The sequence below is a fragment of the Hoplias malabaricus genome, chromosome 7 (assembly GCF_029633855.1).
Source record: "Hoplias malabaricus isolate fHopMal1 chromosome 7, fHopMal1.hap1, whole genome shotgun sequence".
In the NCBI taxonomy this organism is placed as follows: Eukaryota; Metazoa; Chordata; class Actinopteri; order Characiformes; family Erythrinidae; genus Hoplias; species Hoplias malabaricus.
In genome coordinates, this window is record NC_089806.1 from 34,515,102 (window position 1) to 34,530,521 (window position 15,420).

At 36.9% G+C, this 15,420-nt stretch overlaps 2 protein-coding genes across 4 annotated transcripts in view; one reads left to right on the forward strand and one right to left on the reverse strand.

Annotated features, from left to right (window-relative positions):
- Positions 1–8,136, forward strand: tbc1d7 (TBC1 domain family, member 7). 2 transcript variants are annotated; one of them, XM_066677299.1, is made up of 8 exons: positions 1–314; positions 684–812; positions 1,319–1,399; positions 1,763–1,953; positions 2,065–2,202; positions 2,319–2,464; positions 4,687–4,816; positions 6,237–8,136. In XM_066677299.1, the coding sequence occupies exons 2-8, from the start codon at positions 701–703 to the stop codon at positions 6,321–6,323; spliced, it is 885 nt and encodes a 294-aa protein (XP_066533396.1). In that variant the 5' UTR covers positions 1–314; positions 684–700; the 3' UTR covers positions 6,324–8,136. The 2 variants fall into 2 exon arrangements, with proteins under 2 accessions (XP_066533396.1, XP_066533395.1); XM_066677298.1 differs by having other exon boundaries at positions 1–284.
- Positions 8,136–15,420, reverse strand: part of phactr1 (phosphatase and actin regulator 1) — a 25,549-nt gene continuing 18,264 nt past the window's right edge. For both annotated transcript variants that reach the window (XM_066677297.1, XM_066677296.1), the window contains exons 6-13: positions 15,186–15,420; positions 14,883–15,088; positions 13,981–14,137; positions 12,384–12,439; positions 11,335–11,396; positions 10,969–11,109; positions 9,477–9,553; positions 8,136–9,391 (exon numbers count right to left, since the gene is read on the reverse strand). In XM_066677297.1, the coding sequence (XP_066533394.1) occupies positions 9,376–9,391; positions 9,477–9,553; positions 10,969–11,109; positions 11,335–11,396; positions 12,384–12,439; positions 13,981–14,137; positions 14,883–15,088; positions 15,186–15,420 (950 nt within the window). In that variant the 3' untranslated portion in view covers positions 8,136–9,375. The remainder of the gene's footprint in view (positions 9,392–9,476; positions 9,554–10,968; positions 11,110–11,334; positions 11,397–12,383; positions 12,440–13,980; positions 14,138–14,882; positions 15,089–15,185) is intronic.

Below are 15,420 nucleotides of genomic sequence, written 5' to 3' on the forward strand. Positions count from 1 at the left end.
CAACAAAACAAAAAAAAACTGCAGAGCCTAAGCGTCGACAGTGGCTGTACAAGTATCAGTCTGTATCACTGTTTCAGTTCGAGGGTTTTATTGAAGGTATTAACAGAGAGCTCACTGCGTGGAAAAGAGCTTCTAAAGACAGAAATGTTTAAACTCGACTGATATTATAGCCTAGTATGTGAGAGTGGGTGGTGTCCGAACAGTGCGCCCAGGATTGCCGAGCCAAAATCAGGAAAATCCGCGGATGTAGCTGCGGCCTACAACACAATTTATCGCTTTATGCGGTAGGTTTCTAAAACATATTCTGGTTTAAGGTAATAGTCAACAGCTCGTTTATCATATAGACGTTTGTTTTTTTTTACTCACTGCTTTAGGAACTTGATAATGACATTTTAGAATCTCCATATTGTCATTTATTTCTCACAACTACTGCTACTTGTGTTAGGTTTGAATATGTGACGTCTTATTTCTAGGAGCAAACACTTTATTATTTTCTATAGAAACAAATGTATTTTAAAAAGCATTTTGCCAGATAATCCACAGACTAAAGTATTTTATTGTGTTTTAGAAATGGCTTAGAGGTCTCAGTTGTTATTAAAGTTGATATTATATTAAATACCCAAGAGGAATTGATGAATAAGAAACTGTAGCCACTTTAGCCTGAGCAACGTTTATTTTTCTAGTTTTAGAAATTTTAATCATGACAGAAGATCCTCAGAGGAACTTTAGGTCTGCCTATTATGAAAAGGTGGGCTTCAGGGGAGTGGAGGAGAAGAAATCACTTGAGATTCTTCTGAAGGACAGTCCTCTTGGTAAGTGCAGCTCTTCCCTAAGCTTCATTATGGCTCTGTTTATTGAATCATGTTACATATCTGAAAAATTAATTAAATGAAAAGTGGAGCAAACAAATTATAAAATGCCATGTAGTAGCTACAGATTAAAGAAAAGAAAGTTGCTTATTTTTTTCTTAATTATGTTTCCATAACTATTATAACTCAGAGCACATGTCTTGATATTTAACTCTGTTTAAAGCTGGTATGTTGTACTATAACCTAAATAAAAATTAATTAGAAGTATTCTAGCTTTGCTTAAAAGTTTTATTTATTTATATAGAGTATGTCTTGTACTAGTATGGGGCTGCTGTTATTTTGTTCAGTTTTTCAGAAGGCAATTTCAAATCCAAAAATGGATACAGATTTATAAGATAATGTATTTCTGAAACAATAACTCCTGCAGGCTCATGACATGTACACTTAAGAATCAGGAATATAATAGATCACATGTTCATAACTTGTTTCCTTTGTCTGTCATCTTTTAGATATGGAGAAGTTAAGTACATTCAGTCAGAGGTTTCCCTTGCCCTCTATGTACAGGATCCATGTTTGGAAAGTCCTACTTGGTGAGGGCCCACATTCATTTAAAACCTAATTTCCAAAAAAGTTGAAACAGTTTGCATTTACAATGCCATAAAAATGGAAATCTGTTATTAGTTTTCTCTTGAACTTTTATTTGATTGAGACAAGGCCTAATAAAAGTCTTCCAATGCTTTGGCTTACCAAACTGATAGTATTTTATAAATATAAGCAAAGAGTAACTTGAATATTGTATGAAATGTACTATGTTTGACCCTGTCCCAACTTTTAATGTTTAAAGAGTGTGGTTCAGGCATCAATTTGCACAATACAGCCAAGAGGACTCTCCCAAATATTGTGAATATTTTCTGTTGTTGATTGTGCATATGTTTCTGTTTTGATTTCCACAGGTATATTGCCTCCACACAGTGATTCTCACTCCTTGGTTGCACGTTACAGACAAGAGCAGTATATGGACCTTAGAGAGGCTCTCCTTGCTATGCGTTTTGTGCATGCATCAACGCCATACACTGATCTCTACCTGCGCATGCACCAGCTGGAGAACCAGCAACTGCCACGCCGATCCGAGCTCACCCAACCAGTGAGGACCTTATTGTCTCAATCTGCTGTCTTCCTTTCTATTTATTCATTACTTTTAATAGTAGGTTTTCATTTATTTCTGAGCCTTAAACATGTGTTGTTTTCTACTGAGGGAGAAGAGGATGAAGAGTTTTTGGCTATTGCCAGGGCAATGGAGGAGATTGTAGAGGAACCAGTGGACTGTTACTGGCTGATTAGGTGCTTTGTCAACCAATTCAACCACAAGTTTGGCGACTCTATACCTCATTTGGTTTGTGTTTTATGCATTCCTGACTGTAAATCGGAATAATATTGTTATGAAATAAATTATGGATTTGTGGTTATAAAACAGCTACATTTTATTCTGTGTACCATTGCCTCATTCAGCCCAAGAGTCTGGAGCATTTTCTCTCCCAGGAGGACAGTCGTCTGTTGACTCACCTCAAGACGTCAGGCAGTCTGGTTATGCTGCCCTATTCTCTTTGGTTCAGACGCTGTTTTGCAGGCTGTCTTCCAGAGTCCAGTCTACAGAGGTGAGCACACATGAAATCCCTCAAATTTAACATGAAGTGGCTCCTTACTTCATATAGAGGTCACTATATCATGAAATAATATTTTCACCACACGTCTACTTCTGTTATTGAGCCATATAGGAATCATAATTAGCCTGCACTCTGGTCACAGTAAACTTATCTGTGGACTCTCTTTCTGCTGTTTCGGTTACTGTGGTTAACTCTGGGTGGAAAGTATTAAACCAAATTTGCATAAATAAACCGTTTACAAGTTCTAAATTATGCCCTGTCCTAAGTAGCATGATGAAATCATCGTGTGTTGTTTGCTTGGGACAAGAATAAACTCTTTGTGCAGCATATTCACTTTGTAGATACTACCCATTGTTACTACCATTTGATACTATCAAACATTATTTGGTACCATCTGCAGTTTTAGGCATCCCAGAAGGGGTTTTGAAGTTTCCTCTCTATATATGATTACACTCACCCTGTAATAACATACATAGTACATATAAATCAGATCATTAAAGGCAAAGTCTACGATTGTATGGAACTGCTGTTCTCTCTTATTTGTTTATGTTGAGAAGCTCTATGTAGGAACTACAGAAAAAAGGTCTATATCTATGTCAAGTTTTTGAAAGTGCAAACACACATATATTAACGGTGTCTTTCACACTGAGTCTGAAACTAACAGACTGCGACGCTGCGTCAGATTCAGAATTAGAATCTATTTTCTGCGTTTTACGGATGTGTTAAAATCAGCCCGAACCATCAGAGTGCCGTCGCCATGGTTACAGACCAAACAAATGAGCTGGAAGACAGCCGGAGGAACAGCTCGTATTGTTTGTAGTAGAACACAAAAGGTTAAAGAGCAAGAAACATATAAAACTGCAGACGATAAAGAAAGTATATTTCTTTCTATATAGTCTTATTAATGAGAGAAGCAACACACAGAAGCAAAGCCTCAAAATCCTCCAGCATTTAAACTGATATTGAGCACTCAAACTGACAGGAGCGCTAGCAAATGGTGAGGAAGTATCTCCAAAATGTTATCAAATAATTTTTTTATTATTATTAAAATAATGGATACTGCCTTTAACAAGCCCTCTTTGGTTGTAGTTTGTGTCAGAGAAAACATCAATATGTGGAGGACAGGGCTATTCCAAGACTAGGATTGTGAACCACTGATGCACTTTCTGACTGCACTACTGTGGAGACTGATATTAGCACTAAACCAACACATTGCACCTGCTCTAACATTGCCTATTATCATTAGAAATGTTGTTTAATACGCATTCATTCATTATCTGTAACCGCTTATCTAGTTATGGGTTATGGTGGGTCCGGAGTCTACCCAGAATCATTGGGCACAAGGCAGGAACACACTGGAGGGGGCGCCAGTCCTTCACAGGGCGACACACACACACACACACTCCCCTTCACAGGGCGATACACACACACACACACATACATACATTCACTCACACCTACGGACACTTGAGTCGCCAGTCCACCTACCAGCATGTGTAGGATACCGTAGCACCCGGAGGAAACCCATGCGGACACGGGGAGAACACACCAAACTTCTCACAGTCACCCGGAGTGGGACTAGAACCCACAACCTTCAGCTCCCTGGAGCTGTGTGACCGCAACACTTTTTTAAAATTTTTATTTATTTATTTTTTTTTTTTTTATTTATTACTTTATTTTGAAACTATAATATTTTATATTATGATTGTTTAATAGCATTGTATTTGCTTCACTGTAGTCCTAAGAATGTTTATTTACAATAGATAAAATAGCAGTACAGGGGGTCCTCGACTTACGATGTTGATCCGTTCTTACGTCACGTTGTAAACCGATTTTCGGTGTAAGTCGGAACATGCGTACATACTATACGTAAATAACATACTGTAAGCACTTATCCTATCCTAACACCTATCCTCCTCGGTCACGAGCCGCGTAACCGTGTATTCTTCCGCCGCGCACACCAAACACGAAGTTCGCGTTACGACGTTTACGACGCAAAACCACTTAAGTCGAAATAAGGCTTTATACAGTTAACGGGAGATGTGTCATAACCGCGAAACATCGTAACTCGGGACTGACGTAACCCGAGGGCCTCCTGTACTGTAATAGTAAATACTGAATAGCAGTCCTGCTTCTGAAATTTGAAGTAAATTACTCCTTATTGGTTGTACTTGTCTGTGTTGTCTTATGAAGGATTTCTCTTTTTTAAACAGAGTGTGGGACAAAGTGATCAGTGGCTCATGTAAAATCCTAGTTTTCGTGGCTTTGGAGATTCTGCTGAGTTACAAGATTATGCTCATGGGGATCAGTCGACCAGAAGCAGTAGCGAAATTCCTGAGCAATGTAAGTACACTTAAAAACACACACGAGAGAGTTATGCACGGCAAAAAAAAAGATAATGATAAATGATCTTTTAAAATAGTTGGCAAAGGATTTCATTATTGATTATTTGGTCTATTGTTTATTCTGTATTAACACAAATATTTAACCTTTTTTCATGCATACATGGGCAGCAGTTTTGATATGGTAGACCAAATGCAGGAGGTTTAAACAGAGAAATGTTGCAAGATTGTCACCCACCCTCCCTAAATATTCAAGTCTACTCCCTTGAAATATGGATTGCTTATTTGGTTTGCAACAATTTATCTCCACATCACTAACAAGAAGTGGAGTAGTGCAAACCCTTCCCTCCCAACTGACACTAGACACTGAAAATGAGTAACAGAGTTAACAGATTATGATATAGCTTTTAAATTTCTGGACTTGTTTTAATCAAGAACGATGATCAAAGCTTCTCTTGTTATAAAGCGCTGTGCGCATTGATCTAATTTCCCAAATTAATGCTATGGAAAGTCCATTAAAATGAGCTCATTCTTTGTCTATCAATGTGTCAAGCTATGCTTTACTTGTGTATCCCTTTCACCTCAACACCATCTGGGTGCCTCTTCTCTAAAGCAGGTAATATAGCTTCCAAAAAAAGCCAGCCTCAGCCTAGAACATAAGAGATTTTTGCCCTGTAAAATTCCAGTTGAATGAATGTGAGGCTTGGTGTTAAAAAGGGGATTGATTGTTACATTTCATTGAGCTTATATATAAAATCTCAAACAAAGGAACTCGATGATTAATTGAAAAATATATTTATGTTCACTTGTTTTTGAAGGATTTAACTCTCTTCTCAGATGCTTTGATTTTGTACAGCCCTCAGTATTGTGAACCCTCCACACGAACACAAAATTAGTAAGGTTTAATAAGCAGAGAGAGCAAGGGCCTAGTCCAGGGGGTTAGAACTAAATATAATAAAAAATACTGTCACTTTCCACAAATGTTACTTCTCGAGATAAAGACTGTTCCTGCATCACAGAGGTTTTAGATATTCATCTAATTAAATTGTGCTCGTTTCTTAATAGCGGTCTCAATATCTCAGTACATAAATATTTGCTCTTGATATATATTCCACATGTTTATAAATGCTCAATGAGACATCATATTCTCTGTCTCTCAACATGATCTTTAATAAATGCAATATTTCCACATTTATTATGAATTTTTACCATTTCAATCACTGTTAAAACTGACAAATGACCTTTAGTTTATGCATTTTTGGTATCATAGCAATGATACTTTGTTTACATTTCTGAACTGTATGTGTATGTAAGTATATTAATGTAAAACACATTGTTGGCCAAAATCTCCAACCATCATTTATATTGCTTTGCTTTTAAACATCGATTACTTTTTTTTTTCTTCCTTCTTTCTTATGCAGATGCCCCAAGAGAACACAGACGCTATTGTGACCAAAGCCATAGACCTGTGGCATAAATATTGCGGCAATCCAATGCACTCCGTTTAGTCCCTTTGGACATATACTGTAGTCACTTCTGAGAAGTCTGTGAAATAGCAAAAACTCGGTCCTAACAATTTGACATTTCAGTGCAATTATTGTCGTCCCCCCCCCTCCCTCAAAAGACTTACATTATATAATGATTAGCTTTTCCACTGCTGTAGTAGCACAGAAAAATACAAAAACATCCAATTGTCTTTTTTTAATAAGTTCTCTTTACCGCAAAAATTGCGTACATCATCAAGGGAGCAACAATAATTTAGAACAATACATGCACCTCCTCCTTTTATGGATTCACTCAACCCCATAGCAGCAGAAGAGGAGAGGAGCATTACATCAAGACTGTAAACAAAACACACCACTCTAAACATTACTTAGTCTGAGTTACCTTTGATCAGTATGGATTCATATGCCAATGCCCTGCCTGTTTAGTGTTCTGTGTTTGGAATTGGAATGTTGACATATGCCTTGATATGTATAAAGAATTGAAATAGAAAATAAACCCATGTTAAATTATTGTTTATTAACATTGTAGAGCAAGGGTTCTTAAGTTGTTCGCAGTGTGACCCCTTTGTATGGGTGTGTTTTTTTAAGTCTTTGTTTATACAATATGTTTATATTCTGTATATATTAACAGATCAGATATAACATTTAAATGCACTTAGAGTGTAGCCATCTGTTGTTGCATACTTTGTTAATCCCCTTTTACCCTGTTCATCAGACGTGCAGGACACCTTTGAGCTAGAGCTATTTTGGGATGTCATATTCTCAGTGCTGCAATGATACTTACTGGTACGAGTGAGTTTTTTTTTAAACAGTGTCCACTCACTGTCCACTCTATTAGACACACCTACCTCATTGGTCCACCTTGGTGCTGCTGCACAGCTTGTGTTAGTAATCTTCCAGACCTTCACTAGTGGACACACCATGCTGCCCCCAGGACGTTGCTGGCTGTATATTTTTGGTTGCCGCAGTATTCTCAGTGAGTAGCCACACTAGTGTAATTAAAAACTCAATTTGTCTCTGAACCACTCATAATATTGCAATACATACAAACAAACACTTAACCACCAGTTTCATGTGCAGTGCTGAGAATGAACCACACATGATAAAACATACCTGCACTTTTGTGGTCCTGATTGTTGAAGAACAAGGTGAAAAGAGGCTTACTAATTATGCAGAGCAACATATGGACTCAAGTCTGTATTTGCAGAACAATTGGTAACCTATAAGGCAGGTAGAGCTAATAAAATTGACAGTTAATTTAGAAACAATATTTGAACATTTTGGCTAATCTGTGTGTAATATGTCTTTTTATTTCTCTATTTTTTCCAAATATCTGATTTAAAAATGTTAAACAGTGCGTTTCTGTATTTTTACATTATTATGATAAGGCAGTTTTTCCCCAGGTTTAGGCTCAACAATCTAGACCAAAGGGAGATTGATGGAATCAGTTGATGGAGCAGACGCTTTCAGTTCCCACATTTCTCAATCCTTTAGCCCTGCTATTTTCAATTTGGAGTTAGTGAATTTATCAGTTATTTCTTTCTTTTTAAAGAAAACAAAATCATCTACATTTTAAACTAATAAATAAAAATGCATTGTTTTCAGTCAAACAAAAAATGGTCCACAGACAACTCCATCAAGCAAAAGTAAAAAAGACATAAAAAGGAGCACTTTGAAATAAAAATAAAGCACTATGACAAAACCAAATCACACCGAATGTGTCAGAACATTCCATGGAGATCCTGTACCACATGTATATAATAGGTTTTGGTTGTTATAAAATTCAAAAAGCAAACAAACAATAAGTCTCTTCAGTATGAGATGACTTCCACTGGTCCCCCCCCCCCCATGAGCGACAGCCTCCAAACGAATGTATAATCTTCTGTATTTGCATTTTCACCCAGGTCATCTATGAGATACATCACTGAATATCTGTTGTTTGCAAACTACAATTAGTGGACCATCTTTAATATAGTAAAATGTTAGAGAAATATATGCAATCGATCCAACTGGACCGGTCAGACATTCCGAATTAGGGAAATCCAAAGATATTCAATTATATGTCCTTATTTATTTCATTTTTTTGAAGTATTCTTTTCAATCTCATTTATTAATGAAATTTAAATTGTTTAAATAAATTAATAATTACTTCAGATTTTTTGCAAACCTTGTCCTTCATAACACTGCACCATGTAAACAGTGATGAGACACAGTTGGTGTGTTCCAAATGCTACCTCACACCCTCTGGAGTGTACTTCATTGCAGTGCCCAGCTTCAGCACATGTGTGCCTCCAGCTCCCTTTCCTGGACAAAAGCAGAAATAAAAGGGCTGCAAACTGCAGAGTCCCTTATTAGCAGCCTGACAATTAAGACCCACGCTTGAAATTAAGACACGTATCAAGACCAAACATTACTCAGACTAATTATTGCTCAGTCCTTTCACTCATTCAAAACATACACCTCTGTTATGGCTAGAGTGGGATGAAAGCATCTGATCCCTTCAGAAATTTTATAGAAAAGGACATCAGTTATCACAGAGGTAAAATTTTGTGACAGAAATTTTAAATAAAAGGCAGATAACACCCTCTAAGATGTGATACTGACAGTACTCTTCTTAGAATTATATCAAAATTCCCTCATTTTTGTCACTCCCAATGTTCATGTGCACAGATTTACACCCACCTGGTATGCACTTTGTTGGCACAAAATTAAAATCACTCACATGTACTGCCAGAGCACAAAAGAATACAAACATTCTCACACACACACATACATACATACATCAAGACAGTCTGAACTGCTCGTTGAAGGCAGGGAGGGGTGACTCTAGGTAAGTCAACTTGTCTTGGGCTTTAGTGCTCCAGGGATTTCACACGCAGATCCATATACTTTCCTGATCTCAGATCAGAATGGGAGCAGTCTCTGCATTTAGTCCCACTGTGGAACCCATGTATGGGCAGATCCCAGCATATTCCCAGACCCGAGGCTCAGTCCAGCCTCAATGGGGAGCTTGGGGTCATTGGTAATGCCCTGTGCTGCTGCTCAGCAGTCAGAACTAGGGTCTATGAAACCTAAGAGAAAGAGACAAAGAGAGAAAAGTTAAACACGTTTATTTATTTGAGGATTGTATGCACATGCATAGTTTTGTTCACTCACCTGGTTAGATGTCGACTTGACTCATGCACTTCCATCTCTGTGCTTTTAAACTCATTGAGCTCTTTCCTTATGGCAGCCTATAAAAACACACACAAATATCCATTCATGTTTTAAAACTTAAAATTACAGAACCTGATGCTTAATCTGCCAAAACAATTTAAGGCTGAACATGACACTGAAGTAAGATGCCACACAATTTTCTTTCCTGTGTAGGGTGATTTAAACAGTTATAAACTTTTTTATTATTTACATGTATTAGACTAGGCCTGTAGGTGACAAAATATATCATTTACAAGTATTTCTTACGTACAGTACATGTATTGTTCATGTCCTCATCCGAGTGAACTTTACTTACGCTAAATCACAGCTTAGGAATGACTCTATTAGCTTAGAATGACTCTATGACTCTGTAGTTCCAGCTGAAAAACATTATAGAATGACTGTTCAATGCAAAGGGTGGGTTGTTAACAATACAGGGAGGGTTTTAAAAGTCCAAATACTCGTTAAATACATAAAAAAAATATCTTTCCTCTATTTGTGGGTGGTCTTGGAACGCATCCCCCGCGAAAAACGAGGGATCACTGCACTCAAAGACATCATAGTGGTTTATATGCATTCAACCCAGAAAGCCGTTTGTATTTTAAAAGAAAAATGTTAACTAGTTTTGTCAATACATTTTGTATTATTTGGTTTGTGATCATACAGGCTTAATCCTTAAAGGGGCATTTTGCGATTGTGAGGAAACGCAGTGTTCTCTGAGTTGTTTGCGTTCAGGATCTCCTCATCTCTTTTAAGGTGGAACGGTATGTTTGAGAAGAAAAATGCGACTGAAGTTCAGAAACTCGCGTTGTTCAGTTTTATAGCACTTTCAGTAATGCAGTTAGCCATCTCCTGAGTTTGGAAAATTTTCCACCTAATTAATCAATATTACACACCTATGGAGCAGGAATAGAGCAATATCCTCATCTCGGTTCGTGCTTTTGAATGTTTGGAGTTCTCTCTGTTTTCTAAATAAAACAACACATGCCTTTTCTCTCTAAAGAGCAGTGAAAGAGAAAGCCTAGCATATCGACCGAGACAGTGTTTTTTTGTACTAATTTACAGACACTGGAGTTTCGTAAACACATTTGATATTAGGCATTAAACATGGTTTACAGCACATTGCAGATTTTATTTTATTTATTTATTTTTTTACATAAAACAGAATAAATTCAAACTTGTAATGTTTGTTTTTGTAATAAAAGATGCATTCTGTCACAGAATTGAACAGTGTGTGGATTGAACTGTGTGTATCCAAAACGTTTAAAAAAAAAAACCTTAGAATAAAATAAAATGAATAAACAAAATGACTAATTACAGTTATTTTAAAAACATCCTTGCTCATATTATAAGAGCAGTGAAAACACTTTGCTAGAAAAGATTTCCCATCCCAAAACCCTAACGCCATCAGTGTTTTCAGAGGGTCATGACTCATGAAGTATGTATGGCTGACCTTGTCAGCAGCAGTGAGACGTGTCCAGGGTTTATCAGCCCGTCTGTCGTAGTCCTGAGCTTCTGCCACCTCCACATAATCACTGAATCGAATGAGGATCTTGGCCTCCCTCAACTCCTCTACTGTAGGCCTCTGGCTTAACTGCAGAAAGACAGCGAGGTGCGGTTAAATAAACACACATTATTCCTGTTCAAGCAATAAATGGTCCATAAGCATCTCAGCAACATACAATAAAGCCACACAGTCCTCAGCATGTCGCCTTAAACTAATTTAATCTGTTTTATGAACTTGGACAACAAATATAGGTTGCCATAGAAACCTGCGGATGCCTAGTCAGTCCTCGTCCAAAGCCTCTTTTTGACTTACCTTCCTTGACAGTCTTTTCTTCAGCTCTCTCTTCTCCTCCAACTCCTCCTGTTCATTACATGCTACCAAAAAAAAACCAGACGTTTGAATTATCTACCTGGTGTTTTTTACATGTATCATGTATGAACTGAGGCTGGCAAGCATGGCATATGCTTTTTGTTTTTCCTATTCTTCCAAACCTGCCTTATTTCCCTAAAAAAGTAATAGGTATAATTATACAGATTTTTTTAATCATTGTATGTATGTATTGAGGCCAGCTAAAAGTGGTGAAAATAACTGATTCTGTATCTTGCTGTCTAGATGTTAATTTTAGTTCCCAACTGAAAACACACCACTGAAGTAGACATTAATAACCTCTGCCTTACAGCCAGGGGTGTTTCTAGGTTACATGTTGTACTGCGGCACCCAGATCTTAATTTGGAACCTTTTGGCACCTTTCCACAAACATAAATTGGTCCACAAACCAGAAAAGTGCGTTTCCAACTGGAACCAAAGAAGAGCTGGTCCTCCAGCACATATAATGAAGATGACCATGGGCATGTTGAATTTAAGAAATTCCATAGAGGGCTTAGAGCTTCAAATAAAGCTTTGTCATGCAGTGAAGTTGAATTGGGTGATTTACAACGTTTTATATAAAGAAAGAAATAAAACAGGAATGTGTTCAATTTGTGTGTGTTTCTGGGGATGTGTTTAGCGTAACACAAGGTACGTTGGCTACTCAGCAAAAATGTACACACATTTACCATGTATCAGTCTGATGTATCCTTGGTTCCCATCTAAATTGGTGCACTTGAAAGCACCACGGTGCATTTTTTATTAAAAAAACTAAACGAGGGACTGATATATAATAAAAGGAAAGGTCAAGTAATTGAAATACATCCGTTTGAAATCTTAAGAGCCAAGGTTAATCATATTCTGCAGTGGCATCCGAGTGCCCTGACCAAACATCCAGCTATATGTAAAGTGATTATACATGCTGGATGTGAGCAAAGTTCTAAATCCTGACAAATGTTATGGCTGATCTGTGAATTATTGTGTGTTCTGCTCACGTTTTAGAATATTTCGCTGCTCTAGTTCTTCTGCAGTTGGTCTCTGGCTTAACCTCCTACAAAAAAAGGAAACAATGTTACAAATACATTTGTGCAATATCGATTTATGCTTGATCACAGTTTACCATTAAAACAAAATGTGATTAGCCATTTAGTTACCCCCAAACTAATAAAAACAAAATGTGATTAACCATTTAGTTACCCCCAAACTAATAAAAACCATAACACACATAACAGCATAAAACTTAAAAGTTTTAGAATGTCACAGCTGCATTTCTTGATAGTCATAGAGTCTGACATCACCATGGCATACATATTTGAGCAATTTTTGTTTTCAAGCCGTTGTTGTGTGGAACTTTTTTGAAAACTGTTGATTTGGATAGTAATTTAGAAAAAGTAGGAAACCTTCTTTTAAAAAAATTGATAATTTTGAAGTATCTGTGCCCCAGTAGTTCATAAAAGTTATCCTGTTATTATATGTTTATTTATGTCTATAAATTCAAAATCCCCAACTCTCAGCAAGTACAGCTGTTACAAAGAGCATTTTTTGTAAACCTAATCTCACATCTACCTTAAAAAAAACTTTATTTTGGATAAAAAAAAAGCAGTTTTTCTTCCAGACATACCAGTTTCCAATGGCAGACATGAAACAGTATTTCCAAGTTGTTTTGCTCTCATCTTTGGGAAACCAAGAATTTACAAACCCTAATCAACAGTGTACATGTGTACATGACCAAGACTTATAAACACAACTAAAATGCATCTGTAGCTGTAGTTACTGTTGGACCGTAAAATCTGATACATCCGCTGATAATTCTTCCTATGATATGTCAAAATAATGACACACTTCAATCAGAAATACTGTTTTACATTCCTCTTCTACAATATAGCACATCAGAAAAGGCATCTTCAGAATACACACCCTTAACATATGTGATTACACGAAACAGTTAATAGATTGTACAGAGACTGTAGTGGGGGGGGGGGGGTAATATACAAGATAATACCTTGTATATTATTTTCAATTAAAAATACAATTTTTTTCTAGCAATGTACATGTCTTTACAAAAATTCAATATTAGAGACTTAGACTCATTTACCAGAGTTTAATCAAGATGTTTGCAGTGTGCTCAGTGCAAAAGCAAGGGTTAATTGAGTTGATGATACCTGAAGTCTAGCTTTAGCTGTAAATACTTGAATATCCCTAGTAAAATCCAGTCCAGTATTTTTAAAGTTCAAAATAATGTGTAATAAGGAGTGAAGTCAGTAGTTTTTGATGGAAATGACTGATTTAGTTAATGGTAAATTGTGATTTGAGGGTTTCCTCCACTCTTTTTCTCATACAGAAAAGAACAGCACATTTAGATCTCTCCACTTGTTATTTTGACCTCTGAAGAATAGCAGTAGTCCTCATCAGCAAATCATTTATGGAATTCTCCTAACACAATGAAATCCTTACATCATCCACACACACACACACACACACACACACACACACACAGGAAACCCTACAGACAAAGTGAACCAATCCAATGAAACACACAGAGAACACACAACTCAAATGTGTTTTTGTATGTATGTTTAACGTTGAACTCACCGCGTTAGTTTAGTACCAATTTGCTGTCTGGATTCTAGCCTCTCCTGGTCAGTCATCATGGGCAGAATGTTCTTGTCTTCCAGTTCTCTCTTAGTTGGCCGGTTGCTCAGTTTTATTGCCAAGGAATCTTTTCTCAAGATCCTTAAAGCTAGGGTGTCTGCTCATGCACACACACACACATACACACACAGTACATACATCACTATTGTGTGGGTTCACATTTGCTTAAGCGGAATATGTGGTCTTAATGACAATATAGCTGGATCCTACTTATAAGCCTAGAGCTCAAGCACCTTAGAATCTGGATTAGTTCTACAAATGGGGTCACACTCTAAAAAAATAAAGGTGCTACAAAAATCCATCACTTGAGCTTAAGGTTCTTTACCCATTTAAATGTTATTAGCAAAAATGATTCTTTATGGAACCAAAAGTAGTTCTTCTATTACATCGCTCAAATAAGCCTTTGTAGCACCTTTATTTTTAAGAGTGCACAGTAATTAACTGATATTTGTGACTATTATCTATTACATACATTTCTTTTAACCTTAAAATATTTTCTAGGAGTTAAAATATACTATCATGATACATATTATATTACAATATTTCCTCCTTTAGACTTCACTAATGTGGAACACACTATGTTATGCATATAATATAATGTTTACTTCAGTGCCAACACAAAATATATAATATATAATCGTAAATTATAAATGTCAAATTTCATGTCAAATCTTTGTCTTACTGGAATTCTGTGAAGCTGCTTTGTGACAACATCAGTTGTGAAAAGCGCTATATAAATAAATTTGATTTGATTTGATTTGATAAATATTAAAAATATATAAAATTAGTACAACTTCAGTCTTTACCTCAGATTCAATGGAAACGTACTAGAAAACACATACTTGTAAACAAAGAGTCATCATCATCTTCATCATCTTCGTCTTCCTCTTCACACATATGTGTGCTGTACATGTGTACGCTGGGAGTGAGAGTGTTTGAGTGTGCCGTGAGTGTGTGTGTGTTAGGAAAAGGTTGGTATGTTGCTTCTCTGTTTTCCTTCTCCTCTTCACTCTCCATGAGTACAGAGGGTACAGCCTGTAACACAGAACTTTACACCAAACAGCAGAGGAATCAGAAAAGCATAAACACTCACACACACACACAAATATATATAATTAACACAGAGAGCACACGCACACACTCACCTCTCGAGTCTCTGCACAGTGAGCGCGAGTGTTTTGTTGAGTTCCTCTATGATCCGGCTTGGGGGATGAAGAGAGAGAGGGAGTGTGGCATACTGCAGTGGGTGTGAGTGTGTGAGAGAGTGTGTATGTGGATGTGTGTTCAAGGGTTGGGAGCATTTAAGTGGGAAACAAGACGCTGGCTCACAGATCATCACTTTCTTTGGAGGGAGGGGTGGAGAGAGTTTCGCTATTGTAT

Excerpts from the sequence above, each read along its gene's own strand:
- tbc1d7 (XM_066677299.1), top strand. The coding sequence starts at position 701 with ATGACAGAAGATCCTCAGAGGAACTTTAGGTCTGCCTATTATGAAAAG. Across the intron at positions 2,203-2,318 it reads GCGACTCTATACCTCATTTG|CCCAAGAGTCTGGAGCATTT; the intron begins GTTTGTGTTTTA and ends TGCCTCATTCAG. Across the intron at positions 2,465-4,686 it reads CCAGAGTCCAGTCTACAGAG|AGTGTGGGACAAAGTGATCA; the intron begins GTGAGCACACAT and ends TTTTTTAAACAG.